At 37.5% G+C, this 17,742-nt stretch overlaps 1 protein-coding gene across 3 annotated transcripts in view; it reads left to right on the top strand.

Moving 5' to 3' along the window:
* Positions 1-17,742, top strand: part of MTUS2 (microtubule associated scaffold protein 2) — an 829,118-nt gene that overhangs the window by 627,598 nt on the left and 183,778 nt on the right. For all 3 annotated transcript variants that reach the window (XM_066258934.1, XM_066258931.1, XM_066258933.1), the window contains exon 7: positions 1,273-1,371. In XM_066258934.1, the coding sequence (XP_066115031.1) occupies positions 1,273-1,371 (99 nt within the window). The remainder of the gene's footprint in view (positions 1-1,272; positions 1,372-17,742) is intronic.

Here is a 17,742-nt window from a genome sequence, read left to right as displayed (position 1 = left end):
TGCAAATGAGCAAAAGCCCTTCTGTGCACTTGTCCTATGAAGATACTGGTGCATGTGTGCAGAGAAACAAGGAGGAGAATGTTTATTGTAGCACACTTAGCCATTTTAATAGCCAAAACTTGCCAACGTCTAAATGTTCACCAGTAAGGGTAAATGATGGGTAAATGAATTATGGTATGGTACATCTTTGCTCATTAATAATACAATGTGGTATTTTTAAAAAATTTATAAATACATGATAAAAAATAGAAATAGATCTTTTAAAAACATGGGTAAGTAAAAAGATATTGCAGTATGTGATTCGTTTAGCTAATTAAAGCTACATTTGTATATGTGTGGATATATTTATAAATACCCAGAAAAGAACGGGAAGAATACCCGCCAGACTCCCAGCAGCCATACCTCTGGAAGAGGAGTGAGGTCGCAGGGTGTGGGGAAAGCAGGATGCATCTAAGAAACCATCACCAAGGTTTGGTTTTGAGATGACTTGAGAAACTGTGATGATGTGGAGGCAGGTCTAGGTCTACCCAGGTCTGTGTTAGTTCTCTAATATTCCATCTGCTGTTCTTCGACTTTCTAATGAAGGTGGTATGAAGGTGAGTGTCCGTGCCTGGCACACAAAGGAAACACAGCTCTGTGTGCCCCTGGGTGTAATATAAGGAGCTGTTCTTAGATGTCACTTCTAAGATATCCCCACACTCAGTTTACCTCATGCTGCTGGGGTCAGCTCTGGTTCCACAAAGGCTCAGCTGAGCCAAGAGGGCACAAGGCTTAATGGGTCACCTGTGTGCACCTGTTGCATGGGAATTAATTTAGAGGCAGACTATGTCTCCAGTGGTTTGACCCTTGATGACGCTGAAGTCATTAGAAGTTACATTCAGTGACAGCTTCCTTCTCTGTCTTCTGAAAATTAGTTTCTGTAGAAAGAAGCAGGAAGGTTGTGTTGGTGGCACAGGACAGGACAACTTAAAATTCCTAGAGAGTTCATCAGGGTCATTGGGGCGCTATGACCTCCAGAGACAGGGGCATTTTCATTAAATCAGAGACAACACTGTGCTTATTCCCCTGACCACTACAACTGACTTCCCTTTGCTATAAACAAGTGTGTCATTCCTGAAGCACAGGGGTGGTGACCATAGCAACAAATCATCCAAATATGACTTTGTTCTGTTTGCCTTTCCTTAAACCTTCCTTTTTAGGAACAGCTTATGTTACTGTTCCCCTTGTAACAACATTGCTTTCTTTCTGTTTCTCTTTTTAAACTATATGTAGGGACAAAGAAAGAACTACAAAAAGATCAAGATGCTAATAAGGTTGCTGTTTCATCTCCGAAGAGGATGGCCACTTCAACCACCAAGCTTCACTCACCAGGTATTTGGGAAATGGGACCTGTGTTATTTAGGAAGGAGACTTGAACTTGAAATTTGTTTGTTCAAGTTTCATTAATAGAGCAATGCCAGCACATATGATATGCAGGATTGTCCTGGGGACTTGCTTACATATACTAATGTGTTCTTACTCTATGAAATGAACCAGTTTTTGGCACCATTTTCTCTTAAAAAACAAAATGTTATCATGCTACATGTAAGTGATGGAATCTTCTCTGTGTAAAGAGTTCTGCTATTCCAACAGCATGTAGAAATAATTTATAATTGAAAAACAGACTTTTAAACTAACCTCAAGAGATAATACTATCTTTAGAAGGAAGAAAAACAGAGAAAACACATATAAAATACTTGTTATTTTGTCAGTGAGAAAGCAATTTCTTTACATTCAGACATAAATAAGCTACCTAGTGTCACTTGAAAGTTGAAAATTATTTATTATGAGAATTTATATCATAAGGCATTAACCCCTTAGACCAGAGTGCAATATAGAATGTTCATGCCGGACACTATCCTGACTCTTTACCTGAATTAATGTATTTAATGTTCACAATAACATGTGAGGCAGGGCCATCCCGGCACCTCCCTTTACATGTGGGGAAGTCAGGGTACACAGATTTTCATTAATTTACCTAAAGCCACAAGAAATAAGTAGTAGTGTGTTGGTTTGAACCCCCAACACTTGGAATCTCAAACCTGTGTTCTCAGTTGTTTTGCTGTTAATCAGAAAGCTTGGAGAATAGAAAAAGTATTAATAGTTCTGGTTAATTAAAAGTGTGTGGGAAATAAGCCAAAGTTACACGTGAGAGGGTGAGGAGACAAAGCTGGGTGGCCAACAGGGAGATCAGGTGGAGGAGCCTGTGCAAACCTGGAACTCGTGAAAGGCAGAGTGCTCCTGGATCAATTAGGAAGAAAAAGAAAATTCGCCCCGCAAGGAGGGCCTGGCTGGCTGCAGCTGTAGCTTTTGAGAAGGTGACGAGTGGAAGCAGCCTGCCCTTCCTTAGGAACTCCTTACCCGTCCCTGCCCGCCAAAACTTTGAAAGCTGGATTCCATGCTACCCCCATGGTCTGAAAATTCAACTTAAAATGCTATAAGATGTGTGTCCTCTTAGAAGAATAAAAGTGAAATTATTACACACACGAGGAAATAAGCCACCATGTGGAAGGAAGATCCTTATATTCTAGGGGAACTAAAGATACTGTGTACTTTATATGGTAAAATTTCTAGGATAACCAGTAAAATAGAGTGTATAGTTCTAAAACAAGAAGAATGGAAAAAGTTGGAATGAGAGGTAAAAGTAATTTTAATCAATGTACATGAAGATAGAGGAGAAAAGAAAAAGCAAAGAGAGGGAAAGAGAGAAAGAAGGAAGGGAGAAGTCAAAAGAATAAAATAAAGTATTAGAAATGAACTGGCCTGATCTGTGGTAGCTCAGTGGATAAAGCATTGACCTGGAACACTGAGGTCGCTGGTTCGAAACCCTGGGCTTGCCTGGTCAAGGCACGTATGTTAGTTGATGCTTCCTGCTCCTCCCGCAGTTCTCTCTATCTCTTTCTTCTCTCTCTCTCTCTAATAAAAATGAATAAATAAAATCTAAAAATAAAAAATGAAATAAAGGCATTTGCTTGTTTCCATGTTTAAAAAAAAAAGAAGTGAACTAAAAAATATCATAATGAATGTGCATGAACAAAACTCTAGACTAAATCAAAGGTTTAGATGACCAAACTGGGTATGTTTATTTAATAATCAATAAGCGTGTATTGAGTGCACATCAGATGCTGTAACATTTGGCTTTAGATTGTTTACAAAATACATGCCTAAAATATAAGAATACTATAAGATTGAAAGTAAAAGGACTGAAATATTTATCCTAAGAAATACTAAACAGGAGAAAGTTTGTGGTGCTATAGTTTTAAAAATGTCTCTATTGTGGCATAATTAACAAATATTAAACTATGCCTACTTAAAGTGTATAATTTTTTTAAGCAAGAAGGGAGACAGTGAGACAGACTCCCACATATGTCCCCACCAGGATCAACCCGGCAACCCTTGTGTTGGGCCAATGTTCATGTCAACCAAGCTATTTTTAGTACCTGAGGCTGACACTCCAACCAATGAACCATCCTCAGCACCCAGGACCAAAGCTCAAAGCAATCGAGCCACTGGCTGTGTGGGAGGGGAAGAGAGAGAGAGAGAGATAAAAGGGAGAGAGAAGGGGAGAGAAGCAGACCATCGCTTCTCGTATGCCCTGAGTAGGATCGAACCGAGTAGGATCAAACCCAAGACATCCACATACTGGACCAATGCTCTATCCACTGAGCCAACCAGCCAGCGCTAAAGTGTACAATTTGCTAAGTTTTTATTTTATTTTATTTGTGACAGAGACAGAGAGAGGGACAGAGAGGGACCGAGAGGGATAGACAGGCAGGAAGGGGGAGAGATGAGAATCATCAATTCTTTGTTGCGGCACCTTAGTTTCTCATTGATTGATTTCTCATATGTGCCTTGATATGGGGGGGGGGGGCTACAGCAGAGTGAGTGACCCCTTTCTCAAACCAGCGAGCTTGGGCTCAAGCTGGTGAGCCTTGCTCAAACCAGATGAGTCTGTGCTTAAGCTGGTGACCTTGGGTTTTTGAACCTGGGTCTTCCACGGCCCAGTCTGATGCTCTATCCACTGTCAGGCATCAATTTGCTAAGTTTTTACATAGATACACACCTGTGAAGCCCTCACCACCATCAGGGTAGCAGACAAATTCCATCCCTAAAGTGTCTGGTGCCTTCGTATTCTACCTGTCTGCTCCTCTGCACCCACCCAAGTCCCCACCAGATACTACAGCTTAGTTCGCATCTGCTAAAGTTTTATAAACAAAAAAAATGGAATCACATAATATCTACTATTATCTAGCTTCTTTTACTCATCATGATTATTTTGAGATCCATTATCTTTAAATGCACTTTGGGGGATTTTCCTGAGAATTTGGCTATTATGAAAAAAACCTGCTGTTCACATTTGTGTATGTCTTGGCATGCCCACCTGCTTTCATTTCTCTGAGTCATATGTGTTTCACTGTTTTTAAAATGTTACAGTTTTCCAGACTGTTTACCAAAGGGGTTGTTCCAGTTACTGTTCCCGCCAGTAGTGCACGTGAGACAGGTCCTCCATGTCCTGCCCGCGCTGGCTGTGGTCAGGCTTTTAAATTTCAGATATTGTCATTAGCACACTGACAGTGGTATATTGCTGTGGTTTTAATTTGCATTTCCTCAATAACTAATGAATTTATGGTGTTGATCATCTTTTTATGTTTATTTGACAGCTGTGTATACTCTGATAAAATATCTATTTGAATCTTCTGCCATTTTAATTGATTTTTTAGTCTTACTGAATTTTAAGAGTTTATATATATATATTCTAGATTTTTTTTTCAGCTATGTGATTTACAGTTTCCCCCTACAATCTGTGACTTGTTTTGCATTCTTGAGCAATTATCTTTTGAAGAGGAGATGTTCTTAGTTTTCATAAGTCTCATTCATAATCTTTTTTTTTATAAACATGCTTTTGGTGTTATCTTTAAAAAGTCACAAGATTATCTACATTTTATTCTAAAATAGTGAAAGTTATAGGTTTTATATTTAAATGTATGATCCATTTGAATTAATTTTTGTATATAGTGTAAGGTAGGACTTGAATGTCTTTGCAGAAGAATATGCAACTCATTTCTACTCATCATTATTATTACTTTTCTTCTGCTTACCCTGGGTTTAATTGGCTGATGTCATTAGTTTGAAGTTTTTCTTCTTTTCTTTTTTTTTTCTAATTTTGTTGGTACAGATTGTGCCTATTTTTTTGTTTGTTTGTTTGTTTTGGGGTTTGTTTTTGTTTTTTTTATTTAGACAATTTTAATGGGATGACATTGATTCATTAGGGTACATAGATTCAGAGAAAACATTCATAGATTCTTCTTTTCAAATGTGTGTTTAGTACAGTAAACTTCCCTCTATATATACTGCTTCAGCCATAATCTGCAAGTTTTGATCTTGGGTTTTTAGCTTTATCTAGTTTAAAATTTTTTTTAAAGTTTTCTTTTTTTATTTCTTCTCTTACCCGTGTGTTTTTAAAGGTGTGTTGTTTAGTTTGCAAATATTTGGGACTCTTCAGAGATATGTCTGACTTTATTTCTAATTACATCATGATTGGAAAACATACTTTGAATGACTTCAGTCCATTTAAATTTATTGAGACTTATTTTATGACCAACAACAAGGCCTGTCTTGGTAAATATTTCAGATGCACTTAAAAGGAATGTCAAATCTTTTGTTCCTTGTGGAGGATTCCACAAATGTCCTAGGTCGAATTGGCTGATAGCATTGCTCAAGTGTTCTATGTCCTTACTGATTTCTGTCTAATGTTCTGTCAGTAACTGAGAAAAGCTGTTGAGACCTCAGTGTAATTATGGACTCGTCTGTTTCTTCTTTCAATTCTATTCTTCTTTGCTTCATGTATTTTGAAGCTCTACTATTAGGTGCAATAGCATTTAGGATTGTTTATGAGTTTGTTGAATTACCACTTTGTCATTATGAAAGGACTCTCTTTACCCCTGGTAACATTCTTTCCCCCAAAATCTACTTTACTCGATATTAATAGTGCCACCCAGCTTTTTATTAATGGTGTAGCACTTTCCACACTTCCCTTTTATCTGTTTGTCTCTTCATATTTAAGTACATTTCTTACAGGCAGTATATAATTGGCTCTTGCATTTTTATTTCACTTGAAAGCTCTACCTTTGATATACATTTAATGTTATTGATTTGATTGGGATTAAACCTACCATCTTGCTATTATTTTCTGTTCGTCCCACATGTCTCATTTTCTATTTTCCCTATTTTACTCCCGTATGCAAATGTTATTTAGAGTTTCATTTGTCTCCTTTGTTGATGTATTATCTGCCTATACCTTGTTGTGTTATTTCAGTGGTTGCTTTAAGGTTCATATTCTATTCTTTAACTTGTCTCATTTCAGCTGCTAGTGATATTTCATTCACATAGTATAAGAACCTTACAATACACGCTTCCATCCTTCTCCTCCTGGCATTTCTGCTATGATAGCAAGCATTTATTTGGGTTCTTTTGGGGTTTTTGTGGGAGTTTTTTGGTACATAGATTATAAACCTGCACTATATTGTTGTTGTTGATTGTCAACAATCTTCTATTAAAGAGATTTAAATAAGAAAAAAAAGTCTTTTGCAGAAAAAAGACAAATACTGCATGGTTTCATTTTATGTGGAATTTAGAAAACAAAACAAAGAAAGCCAAACCAAACCCAGATTCACAGATACAGACAACAGAGATTGGCTGTTAGAGAGAAAGGGAGGCAAAGTGGATGCAGAAGATCAAGAGGTATAAAACTGCAGTTAAAAGATAAATAAGTCATAGCGATGAAATGCGCAGCATGGGGAATATAGTGAACAATATTCTGTCAACTGTACAATGACAGATGGTAACTACTGTGGTGATCATTTTGCCATATATACAGAGGTCAAATCACTATGTTGTACACATGAAACTAATGTAATGCTGAGAGTCAATTATACTTCAATAAAAACAGGAAAAAATCTTTCAGTTATACTCATTGAGTTCACATTTCTAGTGCTCTTCATTTTTTATGTAGATCCAGACCTCCATCTGATAGTATTTTTCTTCTGCCTAAAGAATTTCCTTTAACATTTCTTGTGGAGGTTTTCTGGTGATGATATCTTTCAGATTTTGTTTACCTTCATTTTTGATAGATTCGTTTGCTTTGTCCAGAAACCCACTGTGCCTATTTTTATTTACTCAATTAAAAATGTTGTTTTAATGTCTTCTGATTTGATTTGTATCTGCAAAATATCAACTGTTATTCTTATCTCTATTTCTTGGTACACAATCTGTCTTTTTCTTCTCTGGCTGCTTTACCATTGGTTTTCAACACTGTGATTACACTATATCTTGGTGTCATATCCTTTATGTTTTTGAGCTTGAGATTTGTTGAGATTCTTGAATCTGTGGGCATACATTTTTCATCAAATTTGAAAATTTTAGCCCACTAACTTTTCAAAAATTTTTAGTCCTAACCTCTTCTCTACAATGACTTCCAATTATGCATATATTAGGCCACTTGAAGTTGTCTCACAGCTTCTATGTAAGATGATTCTGTGTTTATTTCTTTGAGTCATTTTTTCTGTGTATTTGTTTCATTTTGAATAGTTTCTCTTGCTATATGTTCACTAATATTTTTCTTTTTCATTTCTTAAAAAAAAATGCCCATATGTTAGTTTTATAGGTTACAGTTCCATAGGACAGGTGCCCAGTGTGGCTTAATTGGGTCTCTATTCAGAGTTTCACAAGGTTAAAATTACAGTGTCAGTGATTCGAGAGGTTCGAGAGAAAATATCCACTTTCAAGTACATTTGAGTGGTTTGTAGAACTAGTTCATTGTGACTGTGGGACTGAGATCTCTGTCCTGAGGTTTTCTTGCTGGCTGTCAGTCAGAGACCACTTTTGGCTCTTAGGCCACCACATTCCTTGCCATGTGGCCCCCTTCATCTTCAAAATAGTGATGGTGGTTTAATCCTTCTCAAGCCTCAACACTCTGACTTCCTACTCTGTGACTAGCTGAGTAGGAAACTTGTTTTTAGCAGGCTTGCCTGATTATGTCAGGCTCTCCAAGAGTAATCTTCCCTTTGCTATACAGTCATGGGCTGGATAGCAACACTTCAGTCAACAACACATTGCTATATCGATGATGGCCCCACATGATTATATTGGAGCTGAAAAGTTTCTGTCCATCTTCTGTCCATAATGACTTCTGAGCTGTTGTAATGTCGTAGCATAATGAATGCATTGCTCACATGTTTATGATGATGCTCGTATAAACAGACCTACTATGCTGCCAGTCATATAAAAGTATTGAATACCATGTTTTTTTCTGTACCTTTTCTATCTTTAGATATATTTAGATGCACAAACACTTACCTTGTGTTACCATTGCCTACAGTAGTCAGTACAGTAACATGCTGTATAGATTTCTAGCTTAGGAGCAATAGGCTAACCATGTAGTCCAGGTGTGTAAATAGGCTATTCCATCTAAGTCATGGCACTCTATGATGTTCATACGATAGAAAATCACATTTCTCAGAACATATTCCCATTGTTCAATAACACATGGCTGTACCCTGTAACATAATCATGGGGATAGCATCTCACCATCATCACAGATTCCACTCATATTCAAGTACATCGTTCAAGGATCTCAGCTTAGGCTGCTATAACAAATATAATCCTGGGGTGCTTAAACAACGGAAGCCTATTTCATATTGTTCTGGAGTCTAGGAAATCCAGGATCAAGATGGTAGCTGATGTGGTTCCTCCTGTTTTGCACATGAATGCCTTTTTGCTGTGCTCTCATATGAGGGAGAGAGAGATCATCTGTCTTTTTTAAATTTTAATGGGGTGACATTGATAAATGAGGGTACATATGTTCAGAGAAAACATCTCCAGGTTATTTTGACATTTGATTATGTTGCATGCCCATCACCCAAAGTCAAATTGTCTTCCAAAACCTTCTATCTGGTTTTCTTTGTGCCCTTCTCCTCCCCCCAACCCCTGTAACCACCACACTCTTGTCCGTGTCTCTGAGTCTGATTTTTATGTCCCACCTATGCATAAAATCATATAGTTTTTAGTTTTTTCTGATTTACTTATTTCACTCAATATAATGTTATCAAGGTCCATCCATGTTGTTGTAAGTGATCTGATGTCATCATTTCTTATGGCTGAGTAGTATTCCATAGTATATATGTACCAAAGCTTTTTAAGCCACTTGTCCACATACGGACACTTGGGCTGTTTCCAGGTCTTCGCTATTGTGAACAACACTGCCATAAACATGGGGGTGCATTTCTCCTTTTGAAACAGTGCTATGGTGTTCTTGGGTTATATTCCTAAAAGTGGGATAGCTGGGTCAAAAGGCAGTTTGATTTTTAATATTTTGAGGAATCTCCATACTGTTTTCCACAGTGGCTGCACCAGTCTGCATTCCCACCAGCAGTGCAGGAGGATTCCCTTTTCTCCACATCCTGGCCAGCACTTATTCTGTGTTGTTTTGTTGATAAGCACCATTCAACTGGTGTTAGGTAATATCACATTGTGGTTTTAATTTGCATTTCTCTAATGATTAATGATGTTGAACATTTTTTCATATGCCTATTGGCCATCTGTATGTCCTCTTTGGAGAAGTGTCTATTCATTTCTTTTGCCCATATTTTGATTGGTTTGTCTTTCTGGTGTTGAGTTTTACAAGTTCTTTATAAATTTTGGTTATTAATCCCTTATCAGACGTATTGTCAAATATTTTCTCCCATTGTATAGTTTGTTATTTTCTTCAGCCGTGCAAAAGCTTTTTAGTTTGATATAGTCCCATTTGTTTATCCTGTCTTTTATTTCACTTGCCCATGGAGATAAATCACCAAATATATTGCTGCGAGAGGTGTCAGAGAGCTTACTGCCTATGTTTTCTTCTAAGATATTTATGGTTTCACGGCTTACATATAAGTCTTTTATCCATTTTGAGTTTATTCTTGTGAATGGTGTAAGTAGGTGGTCTAGTTTCATTTTTTTTGCAGGTAGCTGTCCAGTTTTCCCAACACCATTTGTTAAAGAGGCTGTCTTTACTCCATTGTATGCTCTTACCTCCTTTGTCAAATATCAGTTTTCCATAAAGGTGTGGGTTTATTTCTGGGTTCTCTGTGCTGTTCCATTAATCTGTATGCCTGTTCTTATGCCAGTACCAGACTGTTTTGAGTACAGTGGCCTTTTAGTATAACTTGATATCAGGAAGTATGATAACTCCCACTTTATTCTTCCTTTTCAAAATTGCTGAGGCTATTTGTGTTCTTTTTTGGTTTCATATAAATTTTTGGAATATGTGTTCAATATTTTTGAAGTATGTCATTAGTATTTTAATTGGTATTGCACTGAATTTATGAATTACTTTGGGTAGTATAGACATTTTGATGATGTTTATTCTTCCTAACCATGAGCACAGTATATGGTTCCACTTGTTTGTATCTTCCTTGATTTCTTTTATCAATGTTATATAATTTTTTGAGTACAAGTCTTTTATCTCCTTGCTTAAAGTTACTCCTAGGTTCTTTATTTTTTTAGTTGCAATAGTGAAGGGGATTGTTTCCTTAATTTCTCCTTCTGACAGTTCATTGTTAGTGTATAAAAATGCCTCTGATTTCTGAGTATTAATTTTATTTTATTTTTTTTAATAAATTTTTATTAATGGTAATGGGATGACATTAATAAATCAGGGTACATATATTCAAAGAAAACATGTCTAGGTTATTTTGTCATCAAATTATGTTGCAAACCCCTCGCCCAAAGTCAGATTGTCCTCCGTCACCCTCTATCTAGTTCTCTGTGCCCCTCCCCCTCCCCCTAACTCTCTCCCTCCCTCCCTCCCATGTCCTCCCTCCCCCCCCCACCCTTGGTAACCACCACACTCTTGTCCATGTCTCTTAGTCTCATTTTTATGTTCCACCAATGTATGGAATCATGTAGTTCTTGTTTTTTTCTGATTTACTTATTTCACTCCTTATAATGTTATCAAGATCCCACCATTTTGCTGTAAATGATCTGATGTCATCATTTCTTATGGCTGAGTAGTATTCCATAGTGTATATGTGCCACATCTTCTTTATCCAGTCTTCTATTGAAGGGCTTTTTGGTTGTTTCCATGTCTTGGCCACTGTGAACAGTGCTGCAATGAACATGGGGCTACATGTGTCTTCACGTATCAATGTTTCTGAGGTTTTGGGGTATATACCCAGTAGAGGGATTGCTGGGTCATAAGGTAGTTCTAGTTGCAGTTTTTTGAGGAACCACCATACTTTCCTCCATAATGGTTGTACTACTTTACAGTCCCACCAACAGTGAATGAGGTTTCCTTTTTCTCCACAGCCTCTCCAACATTTGCTATTACCCGTCTTGTTGATAATAGCTAATCTAACAGGAGTGAGGTGGTATCTCATTGTAGTTTTGATTTGCATTTCTCTAATAACTAATGAAGCTGAGCATCTTTTCATATATCTGTTGGCCATTTGTATCTCTTCCTGGGAGAAGTGTCTGTTCATGTCCTCTTCCCATTTTTTTATTGGATTGTTTGTTTGTTTGTTGTTGAGTTTTATGAGTTCTTTGTAAATTTTGGATATTAGGCCCTTATCTGAGCTGTCGTTTGAAAATATCTGTTCCCATATAGTTGGCTGTCTGTTTATTTTGATATCAGTTTCTCTTGCTGAGCAAAAACTTTTAATTCTGATGTAGTCCCATTCATTTATCTTTGCCTTCACTTCTCTTGCCATTGGAGTCAAGTTCATAAAATGTTCTTTAAAACCCAGGTCCATGATTTTAGTACCTATGTCTTCTTCTATGTACTTTATTGTTTCAGGTCTTATATTTAGGTCTTTGATCCATTTTGAATTAATTTTAGTACACGGGGACGGGCTGTAGTCGAGTTTCATTCTTTTGCATGTGGCTTTCCAGTTTTCCCAACACCATTTGTTGAAGAGGCTTTCTTTTCTCCATTGTGTGTTGTTGGCCCCTTTATCAAAGATTATTTGACCATATATATGTGGTTTTATTTCTGGGCTTTCTATTCTGTTCCATTGGTCTGAGTGTCTATTTTTCTGCCAATACCATGCTGTTTTGATTATCGTGGCCCTATAATATAGTTTAAAGTCAGGTATTGTAATGCCCCCAGCTTCATTCTTTTTCCTTAGGATTGTTTTGGCTATTCGGGGTTTTTTATAGTTCCATATAAATCTGATGATTTTTTGTTCCATTTCTTTAAAAAATCTCATAGGGATTTTGATGGGAATTGCATTAAATTTGTATATTGCTTTGGGTAATATGGCCATTTTGATTATATTTATTCTTCCTATCCAAGAACAAGGAATATTTTTCCATCTCATTGTATCTTTTTCGATTTCCCTTAACAATGCTTTGTAATTTTCATTATATAGGTCCTTTACGTTCTTTGTTATGTTTATTCCTAGGTATTTTATTTTTTTTGTTGCAGTCGTGAAGGGGATTATTTTTTTGAGTTCGTTTTCTAATATTTCATTGTTGGCATATAGAAAGGCTATGGACTTTTGTATGTTAATTTTGTATCCTGCGACCTTACTGTATTGGTTTATTGTTTCTAATAATCTTTTTGTGGAGTCCTTCGGGTTTTCGATGTATAGGATCATATCATCAGCAAAAATTGATAGCTTTACTTCTTCTTTTCCGATATGGATGCCTTTTATTTCTTTGTCTTGTCTGATTGCTCTGGCCAGAACTTCTAGCACCACGTTGAATAAGAGTGGAGAGAGTGGACAACCCTGTCTTGTTCCTGATTTAAGGCAGAAAGTCCTCAGTTTTATGCCGTTTAATAGGATGTTGGCTGATGGTTTATCATATATGGCCTTTATCATGTTGAGATATTTTCCTTCTATACCCATTTTGTTGAGAGTCTTAAACATAAAATTGTGTTGTATTTTATCAAAAGCCTTTTCTGCATCTATTGATAAGATCATGTGGTTTTTGTTCTTTGTTTTGTTGATATGGTGTATTACGTTAACCGTTTTGCGTATGTTGAACCATCCTTGAGATTCTGGGATGAATCCCACTTGATCATGATGTATTATTTTTTTAATATGTTGTTGTATTCGGTTTGCCAGTATTTTGTTTAGTATTTTAGCATCTGTATTCATTAGAGATATTGGTCTGTAGTTTTCCTTCTTTGTGCCATTCTTGCCAAGTTTTGGTATGAGGGTTATGTTGGCCTCATAAAATGTGTTTGGAAGTATTGCTTCTTCTTCAATTTTTTGGAAGACTTTGAGTAGAATAGGAACCAAGTCTTCTTTGAATGTTTGATAGAATTCACTAGTATAACCGTCTGGGCCTGGACTTTTATTTTTGGGGAGATTTTTAATAGTTTTTTCTATTTCCTCCCTGCTGATTGGTCTGTTTAGGCTTTCTGCTTCTTCATGTGAGTATTAATTTTATATCCTGCCACCTTGCTGAATTTATTTGTCAGGTCCAGTAGTTTTTTGACTGAGACTTTAGGGTTTTCTATATACAATATCATATCATCTGCAAATAATGATAGTTTTACTTCTTTGCTTCTTCCAATTTGGATGCCTTTTATTTCTTCTTGTCTGATTGCTGTGGCTAGGACTTTTAGAACTATGTTGAGTAACTGTGGTGAAAGAGGGCACCCCTGCCTTGTTCCTGATCTTAAGGGGATTGCCTTTAATTTTTGCCCATTGAGTATGATATTGGCTGTGGGTTTGTTATAGATGGCCTTTATCATGTTGAGGTATGTTCCCTGTATTCCCACTTTGCTGAGAGTTTTGATCATGAATGGGTGCTGGATTTTAAGAAATGCTTTTTCTGCATCTATTAAAATTATCATGTGGTTTTTCCCTTCCTTTTGTTTATGTGATGAATTACATTGATTGATTTGCAAATATTTTACCAGGCTTGCCTCCCCAGAATAAATCCCAGTTGATCATGATGTATGATTTTTTTCATATATTGCTGAGTCCGGTTTGCTAATATTTTGTTGAGAATTTTAGCATCTAAATTCATCAGGGATATTGGCCTATAATTTTCTTTCTTTGTGTTGTCTTTGCCTGGTTTTGGAATCAGAATTATACTCACCTCATAAGAGAAGCTTGGAAATCTTCTTTCCTCTTGAATTTTTTGAAATAGCTTGAGAAAGATAGGAGTTAGTTCTTCTTTGACTATTTGGTAGAATTCACTTGTGAAGCCATCAGGTCCAGGACTTTTCTTTGTTGGGAGTTTTTTGATAACTGTTTCGATCTCATTTGTTGTAATTGGTCTGTTTAGGTTTTCTGATTCTTCCAGATTAATTTTTGGAAGATTATATGTTTCAAGAAATTTGTCCATTTTATCTAGGTTGTCTAATTTTTTGGCATACAGTTCTTCATAATATTTTCTTATAATATTTTGTATTTTTTTTATGAGTCTGGTTAAAAGTTCATTGATCTTGTTTACCCTTTCAAAGCACCAGCTCTTGGTTTCATTGACCCTCTGTATTGTTTCTTTAGCCTCTATGTCATTTATTTCTGCTCTGATCTTTATTATTTCCTTTTTTCTACTACCTCTGGGCTTTACTTGCTGTTCTTTTTCTAGCTCTTTTAGATGCAGGGTGAAGTTATTTATTTGAGCTTTTTCTAGATTCTTAAGGTATGCCTGTAATGCTATGATGTTCCCTCTCAGTACTGCTTTTGCTGTGTCCCATAAATTTTGAGTTGTTGTATGCTCATTATCATTCATTTCTAGGAATTTTTTTATTTCTTCTTTGATCTCATTGTTAACCCATTGTTATTTAATAACATGCTATTTCGTTTCCAAGTGTTTGAGTATTTTTCAGTTTTTCTGTTGTGGTTAATTTCTAGTTTTATACCACTGTGTTCAAAGAAGATGCCTGATACGATTTCAGTCTTATTTTTAATTTGTTGAGACCCCTTTTGTTCCCTAACATGTGGTCTATCCTAGAGAATGTACCATGAGCACTTGAAAAGAACATATATTTTACTGCTTTAGGGTGAAAGTTTCTGAAGATATCTAAGAAATCCTGTTGATCTAGTGTGTCCTTTAAGTCTGCTGTTTCTTTGTTAATTTTCTTTCTTAAGGATCTATCTAGTGATGTTAGTGGGGTACTAAAATCCATACTATTATAGTATTGCTGTTGATCTTGCCCTTTATATCCATCCAAGTCTGCTTTATATATTTAGTTGCTCCTATATTAGGTGCATAGATATTTATAATGGTTTTATTTTCCTGTTGGATTACTCCCTTTATCATTATGTAGTGGCTTTCTTTACTTCTTAATATAGCCTTTGTTTTAAATTCCATTTTGTTAGATATAATTACTGCTACCCCAGCTTTTTTTTCATTTTCATTTGCATGAAATATTTTTTTCCATCCTTTTACCTTCAGTCTATGTGCATTTTTTTGTTTTAAGGTGTGTCTCTTATAGACAGCATATGTACGGGACCTGTTTTCTTATCTATGCAGCTACCCTATGTCTTTTGATTGGATAATTTAATTCATTTACATTTAAGGTTACTATTGATATGTATTATTTTATTACCATTTTATTCTTTAAAGCTATATTCCTCTTTTGCTATATTCTTTTTCCTCTTTGATCTGTTTTGGTCTTTGGTCTGTTTACAACAGACCCCTTAGCATTTCTTGCAGCATTGGTTTGGTTGTAATGAATTCCTTGAGTTTTTTGTTTTGTTTTGTTTTTGTCTGGGAAGCTTTTTATTTTTCCTTCAATTTTAAATGATAGCCTTGCTGGATAAAGTAGTCTTGGTTGTATGCTCTTGTTCTACATTACTTTGAATATTACTTGCCATTCCCTTCTGGTCTCAAGTGTTTCTGTTGAGAAGTCTGATGTCATCCATATGGGGGCTCCTTGGTAGGTGATAGCCTTCTTTTCTCTAGCAGCTTTTAATATTTTCTCTTTATCACTTACCTGTGGTATTTTAATTATGATGTGTCTTGGTATAGATTTCTTTGGGTTTCTCTTAATGGAGTTCTCTGTGCTTCTTGAACTTGTGAGACTTTTTCCTGCATTAATTTAGGGAAGTTTTTATCTATGATATGATTAAACAAAGTCTCTATCCCTTGTTCTTTCTCTTCTTCTTGAGGAACCCCTATGATGTGGATGTTATTTATCTTCATGTTGTCACAGAGGTCTCTTAGAGTTTCCTCAGGCTTTTTTTTGTGTGTGTGTGTATTTTTCTGAAGCTGGAAACGGAGAGAGACAGTCAGACAGACTCCTGCATACGCCTGACCAGGATCCACCTGGCATGCCCACCAGAGGCGACGCTCTGCCCACCAGGGGGCAATGCTCTGCCCCTCCGGGGTGTCGCTCTGCCATGACCAGAGCCACTCTAGCGCCTGGGGCAGAGGCCAAGGAGCCATCCCCAGTGCCCGGGCCATCTTTGCTCCAATGGAGCCTTGGCTGTAGGAAGGGAAGAGAGAGACAGAGAGGAAGGAGGGGGGTGGAGAAGCAAATGGGCGCTTCTCCTATGTGCCCTGGCCAGGAATCGAACCTGGGTCCCCCGCACGCCTGGCCGATGCTCTACCGCTGAGCCAACCAGCCAGGGCCTTCCTCAGGCTTTTTGAGTCTCTTTTCTTTTTCTCTCCTCTGCTTCTGTGCCTTCATTTATCTTGTCCTCTAACTCACTGATTTGATCCTTAGCTTCATCCATGCTGCTTTTAATTCTTTCTATTGTGGTCTTCATTTCTGATATTGTATTTGTCATTTCTGACTGATTCTTTTTATTATTTCAATGTCATTTTTTATATTTGCTATCTCTTTATTTAGGTGTTCGTAATGACCATCTATTGTTGTTCTAAGATCTTTGAGCATCCTAATATTCATTATTTTGTACTCTACATTTGGTAATTTGGTTATATCTGACTCATTCAGGTCCTTTTCTGGGGATTTCTCTTGATTCTTTTGTGTTGCATTTCTCTGACTTTCCATTTTGTCTGTGTATATGAAGGTTTTGGCCACTGGAGTCCAATTGGTGTGGTCTCTGTGTTCCCGATGTGTGGTCTGTCTGAAGGCTCACCACCTCCTCTGCCACTGCTGCCTAGGGCATTTCAATATGGGCATTGCCGTTGTCAGCCCACTGTAGCTGTCGCTGCAGTTTCTGCCTTTCCTCCACAGGAGAGGCTGTTATCACATGCCTGGGTCTACAAGCCTCAGCGGCCTTGGCATTTGCCCCACCCGTGGAGGTGGGGCTATGCCCGCCCTTCCCCCACAGGCGGGATTGCAGGTGGGGCTGCAGCTGGGCCTGACCACTTTTGCAAGTCCCCTCTGCCCCAGCTGGGCAATACTGAGCTCACACTTGGGCTTCACTTGTGGCCAGCCGGCTTCTGCCCTTGCCAACGGAGCCATGCTTCCATGTCCTGCTGCCGTCCTCCTTCCGGTGAGCCCTCAGCCGTGTGGGTGAGGGCACTGCAGCTCAGACCCTAACACTCAATACTATAGTCCCAAAAGCTCCCTCCTTCTAAGCGACTCTGCTCTGAATGCCACGGGAGAGCTTGCTTGGCTCGTGTCCTACTTCCCTTTGCTGATATTGCTGTTTACAGGGGAAATATTCACTTCAGATTTGGGGAGTGACACAGCCCAGGGGTTAGGGTGGCTGTCCCTCAAAGTGTTTCTCCCTGTGCCTCCTAGATTACACTCTCTTCCCGCTGCTCTGGTCCTCTCCTCTCTCCCATCTC

Source organism: Saccopteryx bilineata, chromosome 2, assembly GCF_036850765.1.
Source record: "Saccopteryx bilineata isolate mSacBil1 chromosome 2, mSacBil1_pri_phased_curated, whole genome shotgun sequence".
NCBI lineage: Eukaryota > Metazoa > Chordata > Mammalia > Chiroptera > Emballonuridae > Saccopteryx > Saccopteryx bilineata.
The sequence above is the reverse complement of the archived record's forward strand: the minus strand, read 5'-3'. Positions and strand labels throughout refer to the sequence as shown.